At 34.4% G+C, this 22,377-nt stretch overlaps 1 protein-coding gene across 18 annotated transcripts in view; it reads left to right on the top strand.

Annotated features, from left to right (window-relative positions):
* Positions 1-22,377, top strand: part of C2CD5 (C2 calcium dependent domain containing 5) — a 100,778-nt gene that overhangs the window by 57,833 nt on the left and 20,568 nt on the right. For 16 of the 18 annotated variants that reach the window (XM_036119229.2, XM_036119234.2, XM_036119225.2 and 13 more), the window contains 7 exons: positions 4,357-4,471; positions 6,819-6,914; positions 9,610-9,801; positions 13,944-14,130; positions 16,101-16,265; positions 19,832-19,972; positions 21,913-21,976. In XM_036119229.2, the coding sequence (XP_035975122.2) occupies positions 4,357-4,471; positions 6,819-6,914; positions 9,610-9,801; positions 13,944-14,130; positions 16,101-16,265; positions 19,832-19,972; positions 21,913-21,976 (960 nt within the window). The remainder of the gene's footprint in view (positions 1-4,356; positions 4,472-6,818; positions 6,915-9,609; positions 9,802-13,943; positions 14,131-16,100; positions 16,266-19,831; positions 19,973-21,912; positions 21,977-22,377) is intronic. The other 2 variants (XM_078075745.1, XM_078075746.1) reach the window with 1 other exon arrangement.

The following is a 22,377-nucleotide window of genomic DNA, read 5'->3' as shown; positions in this document are numbered from 1 at the left end:
GGGAAATCTCACAGATAAGGAGTAATTATATATCTGACTTATTTTATAAATAGTGAAGATTCCAGTTTGATCTAACATGGATTATATCCCAGCTACCATCCTAACATCCCAAATTACTGATGGCTGCTCTGAATTTGCACATCATTTCCTCCATGATGGGACTGTTCTTCCTAGGTTGGTACTGAATCCGTACCTAGTTTGAGACTGTATGCACACTTAAACTTGAACTCTCTAATTTCTGTTTCATTAGGGGAAATTTATCTTCTTCAAAAGGTTGTTTTGTGTTGGAATAATACTTTAAGGTACTTAAGAATGTGGCTTTCTTATGCTGTCCAGTAACAAGATAGATTATCATTGTATTAAAAATGTTTATTTGAGCCCACCTAACACTTGATCTCCTCTTCTTTATTTAAAAATTAGATTGAATAATTGCCCATTTCCTTTTTTTCTTTAAGTCAGATTAAAAGAGTCTCAGTGGCAGAATTATTCTCTTCCAGAACTATGTAAAAATAGAATTAAATTGAACACTTTAGGTAGTCAGTGTTTCTTAGTTGCAAGTGTGTGATTGCCTAAAATCTCAAAAGGATTCAGTTTTATAAAGGCATATTATGTTGAGTTGTCCACTTCTTCACTTTCTGAGATATAAGCATTTATTTTCATTTTAGGAATCTTTACCAGTTTCACCTGCATTTCAGAAATAAGATAAAATGTTAAAAAGATGGCAAGATATCAAGCTATGGCCATGCTCTAGAAAAGTGACAGTAGTAAAATGAATTAATTGTGATACCAACCCAAGTGTGCAGGCATTACCTCTAAAAGAAGCATCAGTGAGGTATTGACCTACAGCCCAGTTCATGACTACAAATAAAAGGATATATTAAAAGATTTGTGGGGCACCTGCCTGGCTCAGTTGGTGGAGTATGCAACTCTTGATCTTGGGGTTGTAAGTCCGAGCCCCATGTTGGGTGTAGAATTACTTAAAGATAAAATCTTAAAAAAAAAAAAAAAAAGATTTGTGATATTATCTATGAAGAGTTTTGACCCATAGGAGAAAAACATAATATAGTATGAAATATAATTTATATAATAAATAAATTTTAATATCTTCTAAAATGAGGTCTTTTTTAAAATTACAAATAATTCTATGGATTATTAGGAGGAGCATGGTGTTTAAAGTGAAGATATTTTTTTCTTGACATCTCTGAAATGTTGATTAATTGCACCTTCACATCTCAGCTGTATTTCCTTCAAATGACTAAGTTGTATTCAGTTTCATGAGTGGCATGTATAGTTGCCATAAATTTTTAAGCCATACTCTTTGTTTTGCCTTTTATATGAGTATGGTAGATCCTCAGTTTTGACTTTTGGAGAGTGAATAAAACAATTCAAATTCAACTAGTGTGTTTCTTAGAAGAATATAGTTAACAGTTTTTTAAGTTTTAAAAATTCTATTATAGGATTAAATATGGTGATTTTTCTGAATTTTCAGTTATATAAGTTAGGCTGAATCATTACCATGTGAATAGTCTCTGGCTCATCTCTGGCATAAATATAGTATAGGCTTTGAAGATAAATTTAATTTTTTAAATATTAAATAAATTGATTATTCTTAATTTTATTTTAATTAAATAGTCCCTAAATTTAATAGCCCACAAATTCATTCTTTGGCTTCTTGCTTACAGTTGTAGGTAATTATTGTTAATTCAGTTCCTAGTTTGTGATGAAGTGCTCCCTACTGTATGCTTGCCTTGCTTTCACCTAGAATCTAGGGCCATTACTTTCTGTAACCATTTCAGTGAGCTGCCATAGTTTTCAGTCTGTACTGTCACCTGATCCAAGCATGCGCCAAAATATCCACTGTTTCTGGCTCCTGTCTGCTGAATCTGCTTTGCAAAACCCTTTGTTCTCTGAGCTTTTGCTTAAGCCAAAACCAAAATTTAACAAATTCTTTGGAGTGTGGACATAATGCCATTTGCTTCCTTAGCTCCCATGTTATGTAACTCTTTAGCTTTTATTAAACTTGTAAATACTTTATTAAATACAACAATGGCATCCCCATGTGCAGTTGTGTGGCTCATGTGTCAAAATAAAGGCTGCTTGTGAACTTGTCAGAAGAATATGAATGCTCCACTTGCGCTGCATTCAGCTTTTTATTTTGTTTATTATTTTCTTAAATCAGCCACTTATTCTTTCATAGTTTTTGGTTTAATTATCTGATTATTTTATGTGTTATACCAAGGTAAGTTTGATGTAAATAAACTTTGTATTCTATGTGGTTATATGTATTTCATAGTAATTATTATTACATACATTTCCATTTAGACATGCTGGCCATTTCTAAATAAATATATCCTGAACTTAAAATAAGTAACTTCCTCCATTTTTTTGAAATAAATTTAAAAAACAATGTTATGGATTACTTTCTGTAAAATTCAATTTAAAACAGAAAGGCTACCATGTATTACTTGTGCCACAGATGTAGGCAAATCTAATGTGAGAAAATCTGTTTTGATAGTATACAGTTATTTGCTTTAGCAAATAATATTTTAAACTCCCAGAAAGGTTTAAAAAGTAAATAGCAGGTTCAACTAGTGTTTTTAAAGAAAAGTTAAACTTTATTTTACACAGTTTTTCAGGGAAAATAGTTGTTTTCTAAACTGAGATGTATTTCTATTATTATTTATGATACCTGTTTTCAGAGAATCATGAATAATTTGATAGATTGAGCAGCTGCTTGAATAAGTTTTTGTCTTATGTTAAAAATTCCCTTATTAGGAAAGGAAGACGTTAAATAGATACCCAAATTGGTCTGGGAACGTGTATGCCTAAAAAAAGGGAATGGATTTGATAGTGTATTTGTGCTGTTAATGTCTATATTTCAGGGGGAATATGAAGAAATTCTTTAACATAATGTATGTGCAAAATAGGGCTACCTAATTGCCTTACACATTTCTTAATTCATAATATTGATTGCTAATACCATGTTGTAGTCTTTTCTATTTCTCTTCTTTCTTTATTTTATCTCATCCTTGGATCTTTTCTTCAGTTTCCTGGTGTCTGCATTTCTTTGTTTTTTTCTGAAAGAAAGTTTTAGTGTAGCTCTGTCTTGGATCCAAAACTTTAATACAAGAACTGGCTGGCATCATTTGTAGCTCTGGCTTTTATCTCATTTCTCCCTTTTGCTGGTCTCCTCCCTGTGGAGGAAACAAAATCACATCATAGGAATGTCAGCTATAACAAGCCTTTTAACCTTTCTTTATTTTGCTGTCTTCAGTATTTTACTAGTGAGTATAATTCCAATTATTCTACTTATTTAAAAAACATATTTTGAAAACTGGATATGTACTGAAATTCAAAAATGCAGTTTTTGGATTGTTTGATTTTCAGTTTTAATAGTGTCTTTTATGTGGAAAATTTACAATAAGAGGTTAGCCTCCTATTTAGAGTTAGATTAAGTTTTTTCTATCCCAAATTGTTCCCAAATGAAATTTGCCCCAAAAAGAAACATTAGAATATGCTCATTATAGACTGATTTGCACATAAATGTTACTATAATTTGCAGCTGCTCTTCCCCAGTGGTTTGCAGCCACATGCACGTGATTAGGCCTTATGTGTGCCAGATGCTCCATTTATAATGCCCATTACAAGCAGTGTTGGACTCCCTGTGGTAATAAAATGCAATGCGGTGATTCTGAGGCATTTTCTTAATTACAGAACCATACATGAAGTTACAGTGTGTTAACTGAAATTAACCAGATTATTTGTCATAATCTTTAAATGTATTTGCTTTTTTTATTTTAAATTGGTTAGTCCCTTCATTTCTTGTTACTTTGCTTTAGGACCCACAAGGATGGCTACATGGCTTTCTCTTTTTTAACATTGACAAACCTTTGCCTTGGAAAGAACCTAGAATATAGTGGGTTATAAAAAAATAGGTACCAGGAAATGAAATCAGAATTTAAATTAAATTTATGGATATGACTCAAAATGTTCACTGAGCAAGGTGAGTGAGACACAGAATATCCTCTCAGTTTAGGATTAGAATCTGGAAACTCTGGGTCTACATTTTAAGTTGTATCTAATAAAATACATCCCTGAAGTAATAAAGCAAATAGAACTACTTGGTTTATTTTCTGTCACTCAAGTTTAAAATGTTAAACTTTTTGAGAAGTAACATTAAATTAAAATGTTAATAAGCATTTTGAGAAGTAACATTTTAAACATGTGAAGTTAGTTTTAAAATCTGTTATAGACCAGTATGTCTTTGCCTTCCAGAGTATGTTTATTTTAAACATTTCTTTATCATATAGACAATGTGCTATTGAGTAGTGAACTGATTTAAAATTTATTTTTCAGATGAACCAGAAACTCGAGATGCGTGGTGGGCAGAAATCAGACAAGAAATAAAATCACATGCTAAAGCATTAGGCTGTCATGCTGTAGTGGGCTACAGTGAATCAACTAGCATCTGGTAAATGATAATAACTTGATTTTCTAGATGCTGTAATTTACAGATTGTCATCTGAAAGGGTAAAAGGTTTATGCAAGTATAGAAAAAAGAATTGTGGCGTGACCTGGGAGCATGGGCTTTGGAGTACATCAGACCGAGGTCCATGTGCCACTTTGGCCACTTAATTGCTGTGAGACTTTGGAAAAGTAACTACTCCTCTGAGCCTCAATTTCTACGTTGAAATGGAGTTAATGATCACTTATCAATTAAGATTATTGAAGAATTAAATGAGAATTGATACTGGCACATAGCAAGTATTAATTCTAGGCCAACTTTACTCCACTTTGTGACCCTGCTAACTCCTTCCTCTGGGATATTGGGACCCTTGATCTGTTGTAAATGAACACCATTTTTCTTTAAAGTTTGTCTGTAAGCTCTTTCTGCCTTCTATTACTAATTTGTAACATAAATTTCTCCTGCCAACACATCATCCTTCCTATCTCTGCCAAGTTAGGAAGGGACTTCCGTACTCTTACTCTGAATTCCTTTTTCTCCTACCTTTCGTTTGAATAACCTCTCTTACTTTAAAGTCCTTGCCATTCCACAGTTTAGACTTTTCTACTTCCAAAACATTCTCCCGCCTTTCTTAATTCTCTGCTATCTCCACCAGTTGAACATGATTACCCTCCTTCTAACAGCTTGACCTTAATGCTTTCTCATTCTCAAGTCTTCCTCTATCCCCACTTAACTTTCAACCACATTTTGGACTTCATTATTGCTCAAAACTGTTTGCCTTTAAAAATTTGAAACTATAAAATTTCACTCTTGAATCACAGCTTAATATTTTCCACCCACCTCATTTGCCCATTTACACCCAGTTTATTTTGACCCTTACCTTAACCAAGACTTTGCCCAGTTCCTTACTCAGGTTCTGATTTAACTTTCTGACTGCCATTGATGAACCCTATTTTCAACCCCTTGAAAAGTTTATAACAGATAACATCTAGAAACTGACCTTCTGCTGTTTATTTTTCCACCTATTCTTGGATAATTCTTACTGTCACCTGTTACCTGGGTAATTCTTTTATGCATATGGTGGTCTTTATTGTTAGAGAAAAATGATTAGACTCCAGTAAATGTGGACATTACAGAGCCAAGCCATGCTGTTTCATCTTCTGAGGGCCCTTTCTTTTGCCGACCATGTATGATATTCTTGCACCTTTCTGTCCCCAGTGTAGCTATTCTAATTGTGTTAAACTAGTAATTTGTTATGCTTATCCTGCCTTACTTCCCAATAGATAGTTTTGGCTCATTCATAGTTTTAGTGTCATAGCTTTCAGGTCCTAAGGTTATGGTCTTAAAAGACGTAGTTTTTTGTTTTTTGTTTTGTTTTTTTTAAGATTTTAATTATTTACTCAGAGAGAGCAGGGAGAGGGGTAGAGGGAGAGAGAATCCCAAGCACACTCTGCGCTGAGCACAGAGCCTGACTCGGGGCTCGATTCCACGACCCAGAGCTCATGACCTGAGCCGAAATCAAGAGTCAGTTAACCCACTGAGCCACCCAGGGGCCCTTAAAAGACATAGTTTTTGCCATCAGATTTCTCAGTGCCCACTTTAAACACTTAAAAACCTGGCCTCTCTCTACTAAATCACAGATCAAGTGACCATTTCTTTCATGTCCTTTCAGGCTTCTGGTCCATTTATACTTTGTTTCCATTATTTTGTCCTAGACTGCTACTTTTCTCATTTGCTTTGGGTGATTTTATTCAATAATTGTATTGATTATTTAAAATTAGGTGATATGTAATCAAGAATTCCAAAGAATTCTTTTGAAAATCACTTTTTGTCATACATATAATGATGTAGTTTAAGCTCCATTTAGTGTATTTTGGATATTGTTTGTTTCAGATACCTTTTGTTAGTAAGTTTAAATTAAGCTATAGCAATATTGACATTGATCATTACATATTAAGCTTTTAAAGTAATTTTAATAAACTTTAACATGCATTTAAAGAGTGCTTTAATACAGTTTTATGGATTATTGCTGAATTCAGCAATATAATTTGTTACTACTTTTATTTTGAACCATTCCAGTATTTATCAGTTTTACCATATTTTAAAGGAATTTACTGTCATTAATATTATACTTTATCTTTTATACCTTTTAAGTAATAATTCTTGCCCTTTTCATTTTAATAATTATTTCTATTTTTTATCCTAGAGTAGGAGATAATCCTATGATATTATTAATATTTAGTAGTCTAACTTGATTTTAAATTGTCACCCTTATAAACACTTTGATATTTAACATTTTCCAAAGCTAGGTTGCCTGAAGATATTAACTATTTTATATTCTTTTCTTTTATAGTGAAGAGGTCTGTATTTTATCTGCATCCGGCACGGCAGCTGTACTCAACCCTAGATTTCTGCAGGATGGCACCGTGGAGGGCTGTTTGGAGCAGAGGTTGTCATGGCAGCCTGGCTTATTTTCTATAAGGGCAAAGAAGGGAAAAGTTGACTTTTAACTTTAGAGCCAGGATAGTTCTGTATGAGGGTGGGTTACTGTGGTGCACTATAGAAATCAGGACCAGTGTACTTTACTGCTTTTGACCTAACCTGTAGCAATAGAGAAGTACTGAGTTCTGTACTACGTGACACACCTTACTATAATTTTCCTAGTATCTTGATAAATTACATGTGTGACTCTCAAAGAATTTCAAGTATATATTTTTTTGTTTGTTACACTATAGAAATAATTTTTTATTTTTTCCTTTCCCTTTGTCTTACCTCTGAAACAGAAAAAGGTCATGAAACAATTTGCATACAGAAAATTTATAATTTACAAAACAATCAAAACACTATATTGTACCAAAATTATATATAAAAGTTCCTGGAAAGTGAAGTGTAACTTTAATGTTTGTGAAAGAGAAAGTAAAAGTGAAATTATTAATTTGAGATTAAAATGAGATTACTTTTTAGTTTATTTATTCATCCCTTAATCTGTTGGCTTCCATAAATGTCAAAAATACTTTCCATAAACAGATGAAATTATCAAATATACATACAGAAAACTATTAGTTTGGTGCCAGAGTATACCTGGATAATATAAATTTTAATTACCCCTTACTCCACTGTATGCATATTTGCTTTTTTTTTAGTATAAATTTGCAAGTCTCTGTATAACAAAGATATTCTAGCTCAGGTAGGCAAATAGAAGACCTTGGTCAGTTTCTTCTTTAGCTTGTATTAAAAATGGATTTTGACCGTAATATATTACTGAGCATTGAAAGTCATCATAAATAGGAAAATAGAGGTGTGGAACATTTTGAAGTATGTTAAAAATCAGAGTGTTCTGTTGAGAAAACTGCCTGCGGGTGAGTTGTCCCAGTGCTGCAACATAGTTCTGACACATGTCAGTTGATTTCATTCTTGAGTAGATAGAAGCCTGATTTAACAAATGACCTTTCCCATGCAGCTTGATTATTTTGGTATTGTGGCTTGGATGGATACAGTGAGTTCTCTTATATGGCAATCTAGTGCAACAGATACCATCCCTATCTGTAAAAGAGGAAAATGTCTTTTTTTCTTACTATAAAATTATTTCTGCTTACTAGAGAAAATTTGAAAAATACAGGAGAGTGGAAGGAAGAAAACATTCTCTGTGATCTCAGTATTCAAAGACAGTCCCTTTTGTATATTTCATATTTAAAATGCTTTCTTAAATTTAAATACTTCTATTTTTATGCCTATGATATTACATCACTTAAGTTCAAATTTCTGTGAGGTGTTTAGTTAAAAATTGCCCCAGTTTTCATCCTTTTATGCCCCTTTGTAACTCGTGGGCTTTGGTTCAAACAACCTGACATTAGAATCTGAAGTCTGCTGCTTAGTATTTAGTGTTACTGAATAAGTTACTTAGTATCTCAGGTTTGTTTCAGGCCAAGAAGAAATAGTTTTTGTTACTGTTTGCTGCATATTACATTGGGGGGGGGGGTGGTGTTTAGCTGTGTGTTCTTACTTATCTTCAAAGAAAATGAGCCTTTCTGGGTAGATATTATTATTCTAGTTTTATAGAGGAGGCTCTGAGAAGTTTAATGACTTGTGCAAGGTCACACAACTTCACTTAGAATCTGTTTGATTTTCCTGTTACTTTTAATATACCAGAATGCCATCTCAACAATAAAAGAATAATACCTGGGATTGATTAGATTTAGAAGGTTATTGTGGATATTCAGTGAAATAATGTGTATAAGAAATTTGCAGGAAGCCTGACTTCTAGTAGATACAGTATGAGTTTCCTTTCTCCTTTTTAATTTGTCCACTTGACAAGCTTCAACTTCTAACAGGTTGCTTTAGCTTGGAGTGAATAGAGAACATCTTTCCAGAGCCCTAGAAGGTGTGGCTGTATGAAAGTCTGGAGTTCTTCCTGGAACTTCCTTCTGCTTCCATTTCTGTTGTTCCCCGAATTTCCTTAGATTGGAAGAGTGAAAAAAATACTTAATCATTCTAAAATGAATTAATAAACAACATTATTGCAACAAACATTTTACAATGATTGGGAAGGTTGTGTGTTGTCATTTGTGGTTTATATATGATATATATGTTGTTTGTGAAACAGGTGTATGGTTTCTCAGAAATCATAAAGCAGTCATTGGAAATTAGAAATGTTAGATTATGCCTATTTTTGACTTTTTAAATTTTTAATGGGTTTGTTTTTGATCATAATTTTTTTTTTTTTCCAAATTGTTAGGTTGTCTGGTTAAAGAGGTTTTTTTCCTTGGGATTTTTTTGTGATTATATCTGAGTTATATTTGTCGGATAGTAGGACAATGTCACCCATACCTAACCATTTATTTTTATGTTGTATCACAAAGAATAAGCTCTCGGATAATAGTGGTTTTTGTCAGGTGGGACATTCACAAACATATGAATTGATGCAATTCAGTGACTACTTGTGTAAGTGTTTTCTCTCATACAGAAGTGTATGGTTCTGATTTCATGGTCATTTTTAATTCTTAGTAGTCATAGTGGTACTCTCATAACCTACTGTGGAAGTTGTGTAGTTTGTACATAAGTACTGTATATGAAAAATATGTTTTTGAAAAAATGCATAGAATTTTAAAGAGTGCTTCAATTTTTTTCTTGATGTATTCATATAGGCTAGAAGAAAATTTGCCTGCAGGCTGTGGATTTTGTCACATACCATATGATGAACTGAATATGCCATTTCCAGCTCATCTCACATACTGCTATAACTGCAGAAAACAAAAAGTTCCTGATGTTCTCTTTACAACTATAGACCTCCCAATAGATGCAACAGTTATTGGAAAAGGTTGCCTTATTCAAGCAAGGTATATTTGTGCAAATAGTATTTGGAGTCTTCGAAAGAGTTATGGGATATGAAGTCAAATAGACCTGTTTCAAATGTCAGCTGTACTGTTTCCTATCTGTGTGATCCTGGGCAGGCTGGGCAATGCTATCCAAATCTTGTATTTAATCACATAGAAAATTGGGAGGAGGAATACACTCTTTATAAAACTCAAATAAGTTCATATGCAAAAGCAGTTTTAGGGGCGCCTGGGTGGCTCAGTTGCTAAGTGTCTGCCTTCGGCTCAGGTCATGGTCCCAGGGTCCTGGGTTCGAGCCCCGCATTGGGCTCCCTGCTCGGCGGGAAGCCTGCTTCTCCCTCCTCCACTCCCCCTGCTTGTGTTCCCTCTGTCGCTGTGTCTCTCTCTGTCAAATAAATAAATAAAATCTTTAAAAAAAAAAAAAAGCAGTTTTAAACATTTAAATTCTGTACAGATGTTTATTATTATGAAGATTACTAATTAACCTGTTGTGGGATAGTAATGTGGCTCTGTTTTAAGGACATTAAATATGTAATACATTTTAGAAATTAATTTTTTTTCTTTTAAAGAACAGTGCCATGTAGTGTTTCTTTTACTACTTCATTTAGCTGTTAACAGTTCCTTTTAGAATGTACTGGAGTAGGAAATGATAAATTGTCGTTGGCATACAGGAAGCAGCCATAACTGTCTAGGTCACTAACAACTGCCAGGTTACCAAATCCATTGAGTGGTTCTGTCCTCATCTTACTTGGCATCTCAGCAGTATCATACAGTTGATCGTTTTCTCCTTCATATTTCTTTGACTTCATAGTGCCCCCTGCCACCACCACCCCAGGTTTTTCCTACCTTTATGTATAATCCTTAGTCTCCTTGTTGATTCCTCCTCCTTTTCTTTTCTTTTTTTTTTTTTTTTAAGATTTTTTATTTATTTGATAGAGACACAGTGAGAGAGGGAACACAAGCAGGGGGAGTGGGAGAGGGAGAAGCAGGCTTCCCACGGAGCAGGGAGCCTGATGCGGGGCTCCATCCCAGGACCCTGGGATCATGACCTGAGCCGAAGGCAGACGCTTAACGACTGAGCCACCCAGGGGCCCTGAAGGCAGACTCTTAATTTACTGAACCACCCAGGCGTCCCTAGCCTTCTTTATTATGATGAATGATCTCTTTGCTCTGTCCAGTTCTTCATGCCAAGTATGGTATTCTTTGACACTGTCCTCCTGCCTAACCTCCCTGCATCGGACTTATCTTACAAAGTCATGTTCAGTTTTATTTTTGAATGTATTTCTGATCTATTTACTTTTGCTTTCATTTCCTCTTACATCTTAGACCTATTTGGGATTGTCTTTATTTTGCTAATACCCTTTAGTATTTATTTTGGTGGGTCTGCTGGTGGTGAACTGTCTATTTTTGCTTGTCTGGAAATATTTACTTACCTTGAAAAGATATTTTGGGCTGCCACATTTATTTTCTTACAGCACATTGAAGATACCTCTCCATTGCCTTCTGGCTTTCATTGCTATTGTTGAGAAATAACCTATTAGATTAACTTTTATTCCTTTGAAGGTAACCTTCCCCCCACCCCCCACCCAGGTTCTTTGTGAGTTATTCTGTTTGTCTTTGGTTTTCTGCAGTTTCCCTATGAAATGTTAGGTATGGAATTCTTTTATCCTAATTGTTGTATATTGGGTTTCTTGAATCTGCAGATTCTTTCATGTGCTTTAGAAAATTTTTAGATATTAGTTCTTCTATGTTTCATCTCTTCTCTCTTCTTGATACTGTAATTAAAAATGTTAGACTTTCTCACTGCCTCCTCTATGTTATTCTCTTGTCTGTATTTTCTATCTTTTTGTCTACGTCATATTTTGGATACTTCCTTTTTTTTAATATTTTATTTATTTATTTGACAGAGAGAGAGAGAGCACAAGCAGGGGGAATGGCAGGCAGAGGGAGAGGGAGAAGCAGGTTTCCTGCTGAGCGGGGAGCCCAACGTGGGGCTCGATCCCAGGACCCCGGGATCATGACCTGAGCCGAAGGCAGATGCTTAACTGACTGAGCCACCCAGGCACCTCTGGATATTTTCTTATCTATCTTTCAGTTCTTTAATTCTCTCTTCAGCTGTCTCTCATATTCTAGTAAGCCCAATAATTGGGGTTTTAAATTTTTCATAATCTATTTTTATTTCTATAAGTTTTATTTTGTTCTTTTCAAATCTAATATTATATGTTATAGCCTGTGACTGATTCTTTAATGGATAGTTTTTTTTTTTTTTTTTTTATTCATCTGAGACACAGAGATAGAGCATGAGCAGTGGGAGAGGCAGAGGGAGAGGGAGAAGCAGACTCCCCGCTGAGCCAGGAGCCCAATGTGGGGCTCGATCCCAGGACCCTGGCATCATGACCTGAGTCGAAGGCAGACGCTTAACCATCTAAGCCACCCAGGCGCCCCATGGATAGTTTTAATATCTGAAATTTTTTGTATTCTGTTATTTCTGTTCATTATTATTCATTGTGTTTTGTTTCCTTAGACTGTGATTGGCTCACAGGAAGTTGCAAAAGTGGTACAAAGAATCCCATTTACTCTTCACCCAGTTTCCCTCATTGGTGACATCTTATACAGCTATGTAGAGTATCAACTAGAAAATTAACATTGGTGTAATACTGTTTACTATACACCTTACTCAGTGTTTATACTTTTTTAAACTTGTATTCATTTATGTATTTGTGTGTATATGTATAGTTCTGTGCAAACTTTATCCCACAAGTAGATTTGTGTAACCACCACCATAGTTAAGACACAGAACTGTGTTCCATTACCACAAAAGAATCTCCTTGTGCTGTCTCCTTATGTTTATATTCTCCACTAACCCCTTGCCCTGGTCCTGTGATGCTTTTAAGAAGATTCTTAAAAATATATAAATTTATCCAGTGTTTTGTTTGTTTGTTTGTTTTAGGTAGGAAGGAGTTAGTGTCCATCAGCAGTTTTCGGAGTGTCATCCCTAGACCAATAACATCACCATCCTTGAAAGAACTTATGGAAATGCAGATTCTCAGGCTCTACTCCAGACCTATTGAATCAGAAACTCTGGGGATGGGTCCTAGTAATTGTTCTTTAATGAGCTGTCAAGCTAAAGATTGATAACTACTAACCTAAATACCCTGGTTTGTCAGTTTGGGGATCTTTCCTTCATCTTTACTGCTACCTTTTTAGTCTAAGCTCTCATTGTCACCTATATTGCTTTTTGCAACCATCTCCTTATCAGTTATGTCATCCTTATTCCATGCTCTGTATAGCAATATAAATGATATCTTAAAACATAAATTGGATCATGTTACTACTTAAAAACTATCTGGAGTTTCTTATTGCTGGTAGAATAAAATCAAACTCCTTACCATGACCTGTAAGCCCCTAACATGATCATGCCCCTGCTTAACTGCACCCCCATCCGTACTACTCTCACCCTTGCTCACTTCACTTTAGCGTAGTAGTCTCCTTTTGTTTCTGCTAATATGCCAGCCCCATTCTGTAATTGTCTTTCTCCAGCTCTCTTGGTTCCATCTTGTTTTTAAGATCCCAGGTCAGGCATCATCTCTCCTGTGAGGCCTTCTCTCTATTTATTCCCACTCACTTCACCTGGTTCATTTTCTTCAGACAAGTTGTTACCTTGTTTCTTTGTTTATCCCTCCCCCCTCCACTGGAATATAACCATGAGAATAGGGACTCTGTTTTGTTTGTTGATTAGTTCTTATCACGTAGAACAGTGCCTGGCACCTGGTAGGTACTCAGGAAAGTTTTGTGTTCTTTTAATGAGTAAATTAACTTTTTTCCTTTGCTATCCAGTCATCATATGATCACATGGAGTTATGAAACCTAAGATTTTAAATTATATTCTCTAACAATTTTAATTGGTATTTTTTTCATTTCTGGAGATTTTGAGATTTTTCTTTTTCGTTTATTAAAATAGGACTTTTAGCAAAGGCATACACAATGAAAACAATGGCAGAAAAGATTATTGATATAACTTAATAAGCGCATTTGAAACAAATAAATGTTTTATTAGGTACACTTATAGAAAGTTTTAAAAATTGGACATTTCTTAAGATGGTACAAAGAATACTGTCTAGTGACTAACTTATTTTCCTTAACAGGTTGTGTCGCTTAAAAAAGAAAGCACAGGCAGAAGCAAATGCCACAGCTATCAGTAATCTGTTGCCATTTATGGAATATGAAGTGCATACTCAGCTAATGAATAAACTAAAACTCAAAGGAATGAATGCTTTATTTGGACTGAGAATTCAGATCACAGTGGGTGAAAATATGTTGATGGGCTTAGCGGTAAGTTTAGATGTTTTGGTTTTGTTTTGTGATTCCTGTAGTTGTAATAGATTCTGTTTTGTGTGATTCAAAGAGTCTTTTAAAAGAACTTATTTAAAGAAACTGGCATTAAGATCTTTAAGGGTTGGGGACGTTATAAGAAATAAAAAATCTGGTGATAGGCTTTTAAATATTTTATTTTTACAATTATTTATGAATTATTTAAAATTCAATTAATAAAATTATATGGAATTTATTTATATTTATATTATTATATTTTTATATTCTGACCATAATCTCAATAGTCAGATTTCTAAAAATTATCATATGTAGCTTGTTTAGTAAGTTGGTCATCATTGTTCTGGACTTTATTATTTTTTATGCATTGCTAAAACAGGTTTTCTCCTCAGCACTGTTGACATCTGGGACTGGAAAACTCTTCGTTGTAGGGGGCCGTCTTGTTCATTGTAGAATGTTTAGCAGCCACCCTGGCCTCTGCCCACTAGATGCTATAATGGCTTCCCTTCAGTGTGACAAGCAAAAATGTTTCCATACATTACCAGATGTCCCTTAGGGTGCAGAATCACTCCTGAGGGGGAGGACCACTATGCTAAAATAATCTTTAGTTGTATGGAGAAAATAAAGCAATACCTATGAAACACTGCCTACTGCTGGATAGAGAATTAAGTTTCATCATAAATGTGCACCTGTGGTCAACAGTGGAATGTGCAATTAAGTATGTGTTTCTTTTCTTTTCTTTTTTTTTTTAAAGTATGTTTTTCTTAAGTGTTGATAAATTGTGAGGCAGTGGAGGGGTGCTGGGTGGCTCAGTGGGTTAAGCGTCCGACTCTTGATCTCGGCTCAGGTCTTGATGTCAGCAGGGTTGTGAGTTTGAGCCTCCACTGGGCTCTATCCTGGGCGTGGAGCCTACTTAAAAAAATAGAAGAAGAAAAATTGTGAGGGAGTGGAAAGCTCTTTATCTCACCTTGGCTTCTATAGTAGAAAAGAAGTTCTGACTAGAAAGTTGTCAGTGGGGAAACAAGAGTTGTCTTTATAAGTCATCTGAGACCCAGAGAACTAGGTGCTTGCAAAATACATATTGACCAGGTAGAAACTGATTAACAGTATTTATGGAAATCCTCTCCTATTTTAGACACTTTGCTAGCTAGAATCTTTATCTGTGACACTGGCACTTTTCAAATTGGAATTCTCTGCCATCTTTCTGAGATGCATAAAAATTTAATTTAAAGAAATTTATAGAACTTGGATTTTTTTTTTCTCCGTATGCGTTTGTAGATAAAATGCTAAACTATTTCCTGTTCATACATTTACAAATATGTATATTTCTGTAGGTAGGGGATAATTGTGTGGTGATGATAAACAAATCAAGTAATTTTTTAAACAATTTTTTAACGAGAAATTTGCAATGATTAATGAAAGTAATCTGATTTATATTAAAATGTTTGATATCTAGATTAACTTGTGAAGAAAGTGTTCATTATAATTCATTCATTTAAAACTCGCATGCTTAGCAATTATTACAAATGTATAATTTCGGCTTAATACAAAACTATAGTTATTGGTGGGTGTCTGTGAGAACTAAGAGCTTGATTCAGATTCAAAGATTTAAAAAGCATTGTGCCCACTGTCTCAAATACTTCTGATGGTTGAGCCCCAGGAAACTGTTTTTTCAGTGCAATTTATTTTTTACAATCATAAGGTAAAAATTTAAAAGTCCTTTGGGTATGCAGTGAAAAGTAAATCCTTCTTTCATTGCTGATCCACCTACCTACCCAGGATTCTTGCCAGAAGCAACCAATTCCTGTTACCAGTTACGTGTTTCTGTGCTCTTTCAACATATGTCCAGTACGTGTACTGATGCTAATTATCTTTTTCCTGTAAGGCAAAGACAGCTTTCCTAAATATGAAAACTTAAGGACTATTATTCTTTAGCTATTTTTTCTGATTATTTCCCACATTATTTTTACAAGTCGGCCACAGGTGTGTATTTAGCAGCTTTACCAACGCCTGGTGGCATTCAGATTGCTGGGAAGACTCCTAATGATGGCTCCTACGAACAGCATATATCGCATATGCAAAAGAAGATAAATGACACAATTGCTAAAAATAAAGAATTATATGAAATCAATCCTCCAGTAAGTAAAATAAATCTACATTGTGAATATGTAAGTTATTGTCTAGGGGTTAGTTTATTTTGGGGTTATCTTATTTTGGACATAAAATATTTCTTTTTCACTGTTGAGAATTGTTCTCCTCATTACTCATTCTTTTCACCTCCCTTTACAATCATGCTCAAATGTCTCCTTTGAGGGAGCTGACTCTGACTACCTTATTTGAAAATTGTATTCTCCCATCAATTTTTGATACTCCCTATCCCCTTTCTGTGTTTTATTGTTTTTTGTTTCTCTTATCTGTGTGTATGTGTGTGTGTGTAAACACAAAGAAATATTTTTGATTTTTGTAATTGCTTGTTACTCCTAGTGGAGTGAAGCTCCCCTGGGGTTGTATTCCTGAGGCCCAGAACAGTTCTTCCTAGTAGTAGCCTCTTGATAAATACTGCTGAATGATTAAATAAATGTTTAAATGTTCATTTTTAGTAAAAGATTGCTTTTCTATATGATTAAAATGTGAAAGAATACACCATTTTTCAGTTTTAGCTTCTTTCTCGGGATTTTCCTACCAGTCACTTCCATAGTCAGTCTTTGATACCAAATTTATAGTAGGTATCATAGTGTTGGGGTGCCTTATAGCCAGAGTCTGAATTGAAGGAAAGAAGTGTTGGAGTTAGAATGAATCTATTTGTTTTTTATGAGTCTCTGATAATGAAATACTTCTGTAAAAGGAAAGTGTTTGGGTAACATTATTGTTATTTGATTTCATACACATTTTGGTTGGTTGTCTGGGACAGTACATCTGCATTCTAGCTTCAGACTTACAGCTTTGTAGCAGAGTTAAGCTGAGAGGAATTTTAAAGATGTGACAGAGCTACACTGTTAAGTGTGGTAGACAGTGGTCACATGTGGCTATAGGGCACTTGGTATGTGTCTGGTCTGAATTGAGAGGTGCTATCAGTATAAAATACACAACTAGATTTTGAATCAGACTTAGTATGAAAAAGAATGTAAATTATCTTGAGTATTTTTAATTTTGATTGCATGTTGAAAATGTAATCTTTTGGATATAGTGAATTAAATAAAATATTTTATTAACATTGATTTTGTTTCTTTTTGATTTTATTACCTATGAGGCTAGCTTTTATATTTCTGTTGAACAGTGCTGATATAGAGCTTCTTTAAATTCACTAAGAAAGTTGGTGTGTTAATATATTAATGCTTAAATAGCTATTGTAAAAGCTTTCCACACAACACTACTGACTACTTGTTTGCATACATTATTTTTCTTTTATAATTATGTTTTGATATTTGAACATTTACAAATCGCATTTATGCCTCTTGGGGAGAATGATTTGCAAAGCTTTATGTTAGGGCTCCATGATACAAGCTGAACTCTCTTGCTTACCAGTATTTATCAACTATGTACTTCTGTGCTGACCTCCCGCAGGAAGAATTGACCCTCTCCTTCATTATATTCCTATTGTATCTGTATGTGCTTCTGTCATCGGGCCTGTTCCATATTATTGCACTTAGTTTTTACATGTCTGTCTGTCTTTAATATGAGCCTTTTAAAGTCAGACATATTTAGAGAATGTGAATTAAATTCATCTATTCAATAAATATTTATCGAACTTCTGTTTTACTAGTACATTTTAGAGGAGGGAATAAATCTGTTATGATTCTTAAAATTTCAGCATATCTGGATTTCTTGTGTTGAATATGACTGTATTTCCACAAAAAGACTAATCAATTCATGAATTTTCTAATATGTCTCTCCTTATTTCAGATACTGAATGCATTATATCTTTCAGCATAACATCTCAGAATTTGTTTGACAAAGTCACTGTAGTAGGCCACTACTCATATTACAATTTTGTCTTTTCTGTTTCTAAAACAATGTACGCCCACCCTGAACATGTGGATCAGTGTGTTTCTTCTCTTAGGAAGGTAGCTCCAGCTGAAGTGAATGTACTCGTTTGATTTTTTTCTCAACACTGAAAAATCTTTCTAATGTGGAGTAGTACCACTTAAATGGAGATAATTCAGTCAACCAAAGGTATCAAAAGGTGCAAAACTTTTAGAATAATAAATAGTACCAGTGGTGAAACTTCGTTAAGAATCTAAGATATATTAAATAACAGATAGTTGCTTTTATTAGGTCCATAATATAATGAACAGAAGCATAACCAAATCTTAAACTACTAAAAAATTATAAAAAGAAAGGTGTTATCTAGTGGGAAGAGCATTGCACTGGATAGGTTTGTCACTTAAACTAGTTTTCAAGCCCAGGCAAACTGCTTTACCTCTGAACTGTAGCTCTTTCTCATTTTGTGGTCATTATAATAGGCACCCTGTCAGAATTATACAGGGCAAGTTAATTTGGGGTACAAATAAGAGAAATAAATGTGAAATTACTTTATAGATCGCTGTTATGAAATTGTGGTAGTCTTCTGTAAGGTACGCACTAGCAATGAACATTTAAAGCTGGATTTTTGAAAAAAATTTTCTTATATTCCTTGTTTTTTAAAAAACATAGCTCTGTTATCCCAACAATAGGCTCTGCATTTTGCATTTGTGCTCACATATTCACATTCTGATAATCCTGTAGCCAACAGATACTTAGAATCTCTGGTTGGCTCTGATCTTTGGCTGTGTAGTAGGTGAAAGCTTACAGACCCATATAGGGTGGCACCATACACTGACCTCAAAAACATCATTGTTGTAGCTACCAAAGTTTATTTAGCTTAATAATTTGCACAGCAAATACCTGCATAATATATGTATTATGTATACATGCACACATTTATCATATTCCTCATTTTATTATGTGGAGCTTTGAAAAATTACCACTGGATAAGAAAAGATATAAAAGTTTAGAATCCTTTTCGGAGACTACATTTTTAATTATTTGAGGGCTGGGGCGCCTGGGTGGCTCAGTCGTTAAGCGTCTACCTTTGGCTCAGGTCATGGTCCCAGGGTCCTGGGATCGAGCCCCGCATCAGGCTCCCTGCTCCACGGGAAGCCTGCTTCTCCCTCTCCCTCTCCCCCTGCTTGTGTTCCCTCTCTCACTGTCTCTCTCTCTCTGTCAAATAAATAAAATATTAAAAAAAATAATTATTTCTGGGCTGTTCGGCCTTTTAAATGCTGAGTAGAAAATACCTTCTGAGCTGGAAGGCCTGCCAATTCCCTACTCGTTGTGGTGTCTGCTCTGTACACTAGAGGTCAGTATTGCCTTGCTATCTGTGGCAGTCCTATATGTTAATGGATTAGTGTATCAAGGCTGCTATTATTGGTAAGAGGAAATATCCATGTACTCTATAAAAGGCTAATTAGTTATAAAAGTTATAATTAAATATAGGCTGTGAATATATTTTACAGACTTTTTCTCTACAGATATTTATTAATATAAAAATTTAAAACCAAACTGAAGTGTACAAGTATTGAATCATGTTGTATATCTGAAATTAATATAATATTATATATCCATTATACTTTAGTAAAAGGAAAAAAAGACTGCAGTTTACAAAATAACCCCCAAACTGAAAAAGACAGTCTTATATGATATAAAGCAATTGTATTTCTTTTAGGATATATCTGAAGAGATTATAGGATCACCCATCCCAGAACCTAGGCAACGCTCAAGACTTTTAAGATCTCAGTCAGAAAGCTCTGATGAAGTTACAGAATTGGACCTTTCACATGGGAAAAAAGATGCTTTTGTTTTGGAGGTATTATTGCATTAGAGTAATTTCTTAAAGTTTTTGGAAGATAAGATTTTCATTGTTACAATCAGATCCTAAATTGATGTGGTGTGATTTTGTATTATTACAACTGCTATAAATATATAAAAATTTTATTATAGAAATTACAACAAATTTGAAAATATTAGAAGCTGGTATTATATTTTTTTGATCAACACCAGGTACAATAATGCAGGTAGTTCTGGAAAAATTAATGTATGGGTTGAAATAAAATTAAAATAATGCTAAGCTTAAAAAATAATGCTAAATTCTTAGAGCTATTTTTGTAAACTTTAATGAACTTAATTAAATTAAAATGCTATTGACTTCCTATGTCTACTTGCTTCATGTGTTACAACATGTTAGTATAATTGTATCCTTTTACATGTGCTATAATAGCACTACGAATTCTGAGTGTAGTGTTTTCTTACTGAATTCAGAAGGTATAGTTGAACTTCCATTATAAAAATACACTCAGAACTTTCCTGGAGAATAAATGTGGCATGGAAGATGTATGGAGCCTCCTACCTCACAAATCTGCTCCCTCTGCCCTGCCCTGTAGATAGTTAGCTTTGATGGAGATAGATGATCTTCCTTTGGTATTAAGGAAAGGAAAACAAATGAGGATACTCAGAAATGTTCTGGTAGGTTCCGGTTGAGAGAAAAAATCAGATGCCTTTATTTTAGGAAAGCAGAAAGCTCATGGTAGAATTGTATTGGGATGGGATTAGAAGTCTGAAGAATCTATAACAGTGCCCATGATCGTGATCAGGTTGTTAGCCATGGGAGATGCACAAGACTTAACTGAGGTGAGAGTGTTAATTTTAGAAAACTCAGACTGTATGGATGTGTGCCTGTTTCTCATATTTTTCTACAGTCTGAGAATGAAAAAAAATGGAGGTTGGTAAAAGAATATGTCAGACTGAGGAGGTAGAAGGTTCTAGGGTACTGTTTGGGGTAGTGCCACTTAAAGTGTGCTGTGACTACCTACAGCATCAGCACCCATCTGGAATCTTGTAAGAAATGCAAATTCTGGAGCCCTTGCTTCAGACTTAGTAAATGAAAATTTCAAGGTAGGTCCCAGGAATCTGTTTAACAAACTCTCCAGTGATTCTTAGCATTCTAGAATATTATTGATCTTTATGGTCCTGGATCCTGGCTAAGCAGAGAATGAAGGTGCTTCAGATCTGGACAGAAGGCTGAGAACAGAGGCAGATTCAGTAAGAGAAGGAACAGACAGACAGGACATTGTAGTTGGATCTGCGTGTGGAATGTTTTTGGGAATAGTGGGTTGAGGTATGGCCATGACTGTGGGTAACTAAAGTTAAAAATGGTTCTTAAAGTCTCAAGGGTAATGTGAAGGGACGCTTGAAGTGTGTGAGAGTCAGTCAGACTCCCGATGTACAGATGAATGTCAGTATATGTCTAGTTGGATATTTTCACTATTATTCACAATGGAATACTGTGATACAAGAAAAATAGGATTTGGGTTTTTTGTTTTTTTTTTTTAGATGTGCCTTTAAATTTATCCCTATGTAATTCAGTTTTAAAGCAGTTTTGTATTTAAGTCAAAAGATCTTTTTTTTTTAAATTGCACTTTATTAACTTATACAAGTAGAGATGATAATTGCTTATGGTGTCTTTCTAAGCCTTTTGAAACATGTCCTCATAAAGGCTTGAGAAAAGGCTCTTTTTTTTTTAACTGAATATACATTATAATGTGAAATATTTACTTAGAAGTATTTATAATAATTGTGGAGAAATTTATAGATATTAGAACTTTTTTTCAAGTTTTGTATTTTAATTTAGGGAAAAATGGCTCTGCCTTGACTGATATTTTCTTTTTAGTAAATAATAAAAACAATGATTTTTTTAAAATTTGAAATTATACATTTAATACATAATAGTTCTAATATTTTTATTTTCAGATTGATGACACAGATGCTATGGAAGATGTACATTCTCTGCTTACTGATGTTCCTCCTCCTTCAGGTGAACAGAAAAAACTTACTTTTGAGATGAGACTAGTTTTATATATCAATATTTTAGTTCGTAAATTATTATAGTACTAACTTTATTTTAAAGGCTTTATCAGTGTCACATCCTGTCATGTACTTTGCTGCTCCAAGGCTAAAAACCATAGTTTAAAAATATTTATGTTAGTGGTGGGGGGTGGGAGGGATGGGGTGGCTGGGTGATAGACACTGGGGAGGGTATGTGCTATGGTGAGCGCTGTGAATTGTGTAAGACTGATGAATCAGACCTGTACCTCTGAAACAAATAATACATTATATGTTAAAAAAAAAAGAGAGAGAGAAGATAGTAGGAAGGGAAAAATGAAGGGGGGGAATCGGAGGGGGAGATGAACCATAGAGACTGTAGACTCTGAGAAA

The sequence above is a fragment of the Halichoerus grypus genome, chromosome 6, assembly GCF_964656455.1.
Source record: "Halichoerus grypus chromosome 6, mHalGry1.hap1.1, whole genome shotgun sequence".
Taxonomy (NCBI): domain Eukaryota; kingdom Metazoa; phylum Chordata; class Mammalia; order Carnivora; family Phocidae; genus Halichoerus; species Halichoerus grypus.
Note: the sequence above shows the minus strand (reverse complement) of the source record. Positions and strands in the feature narration are given on the sequence as shown.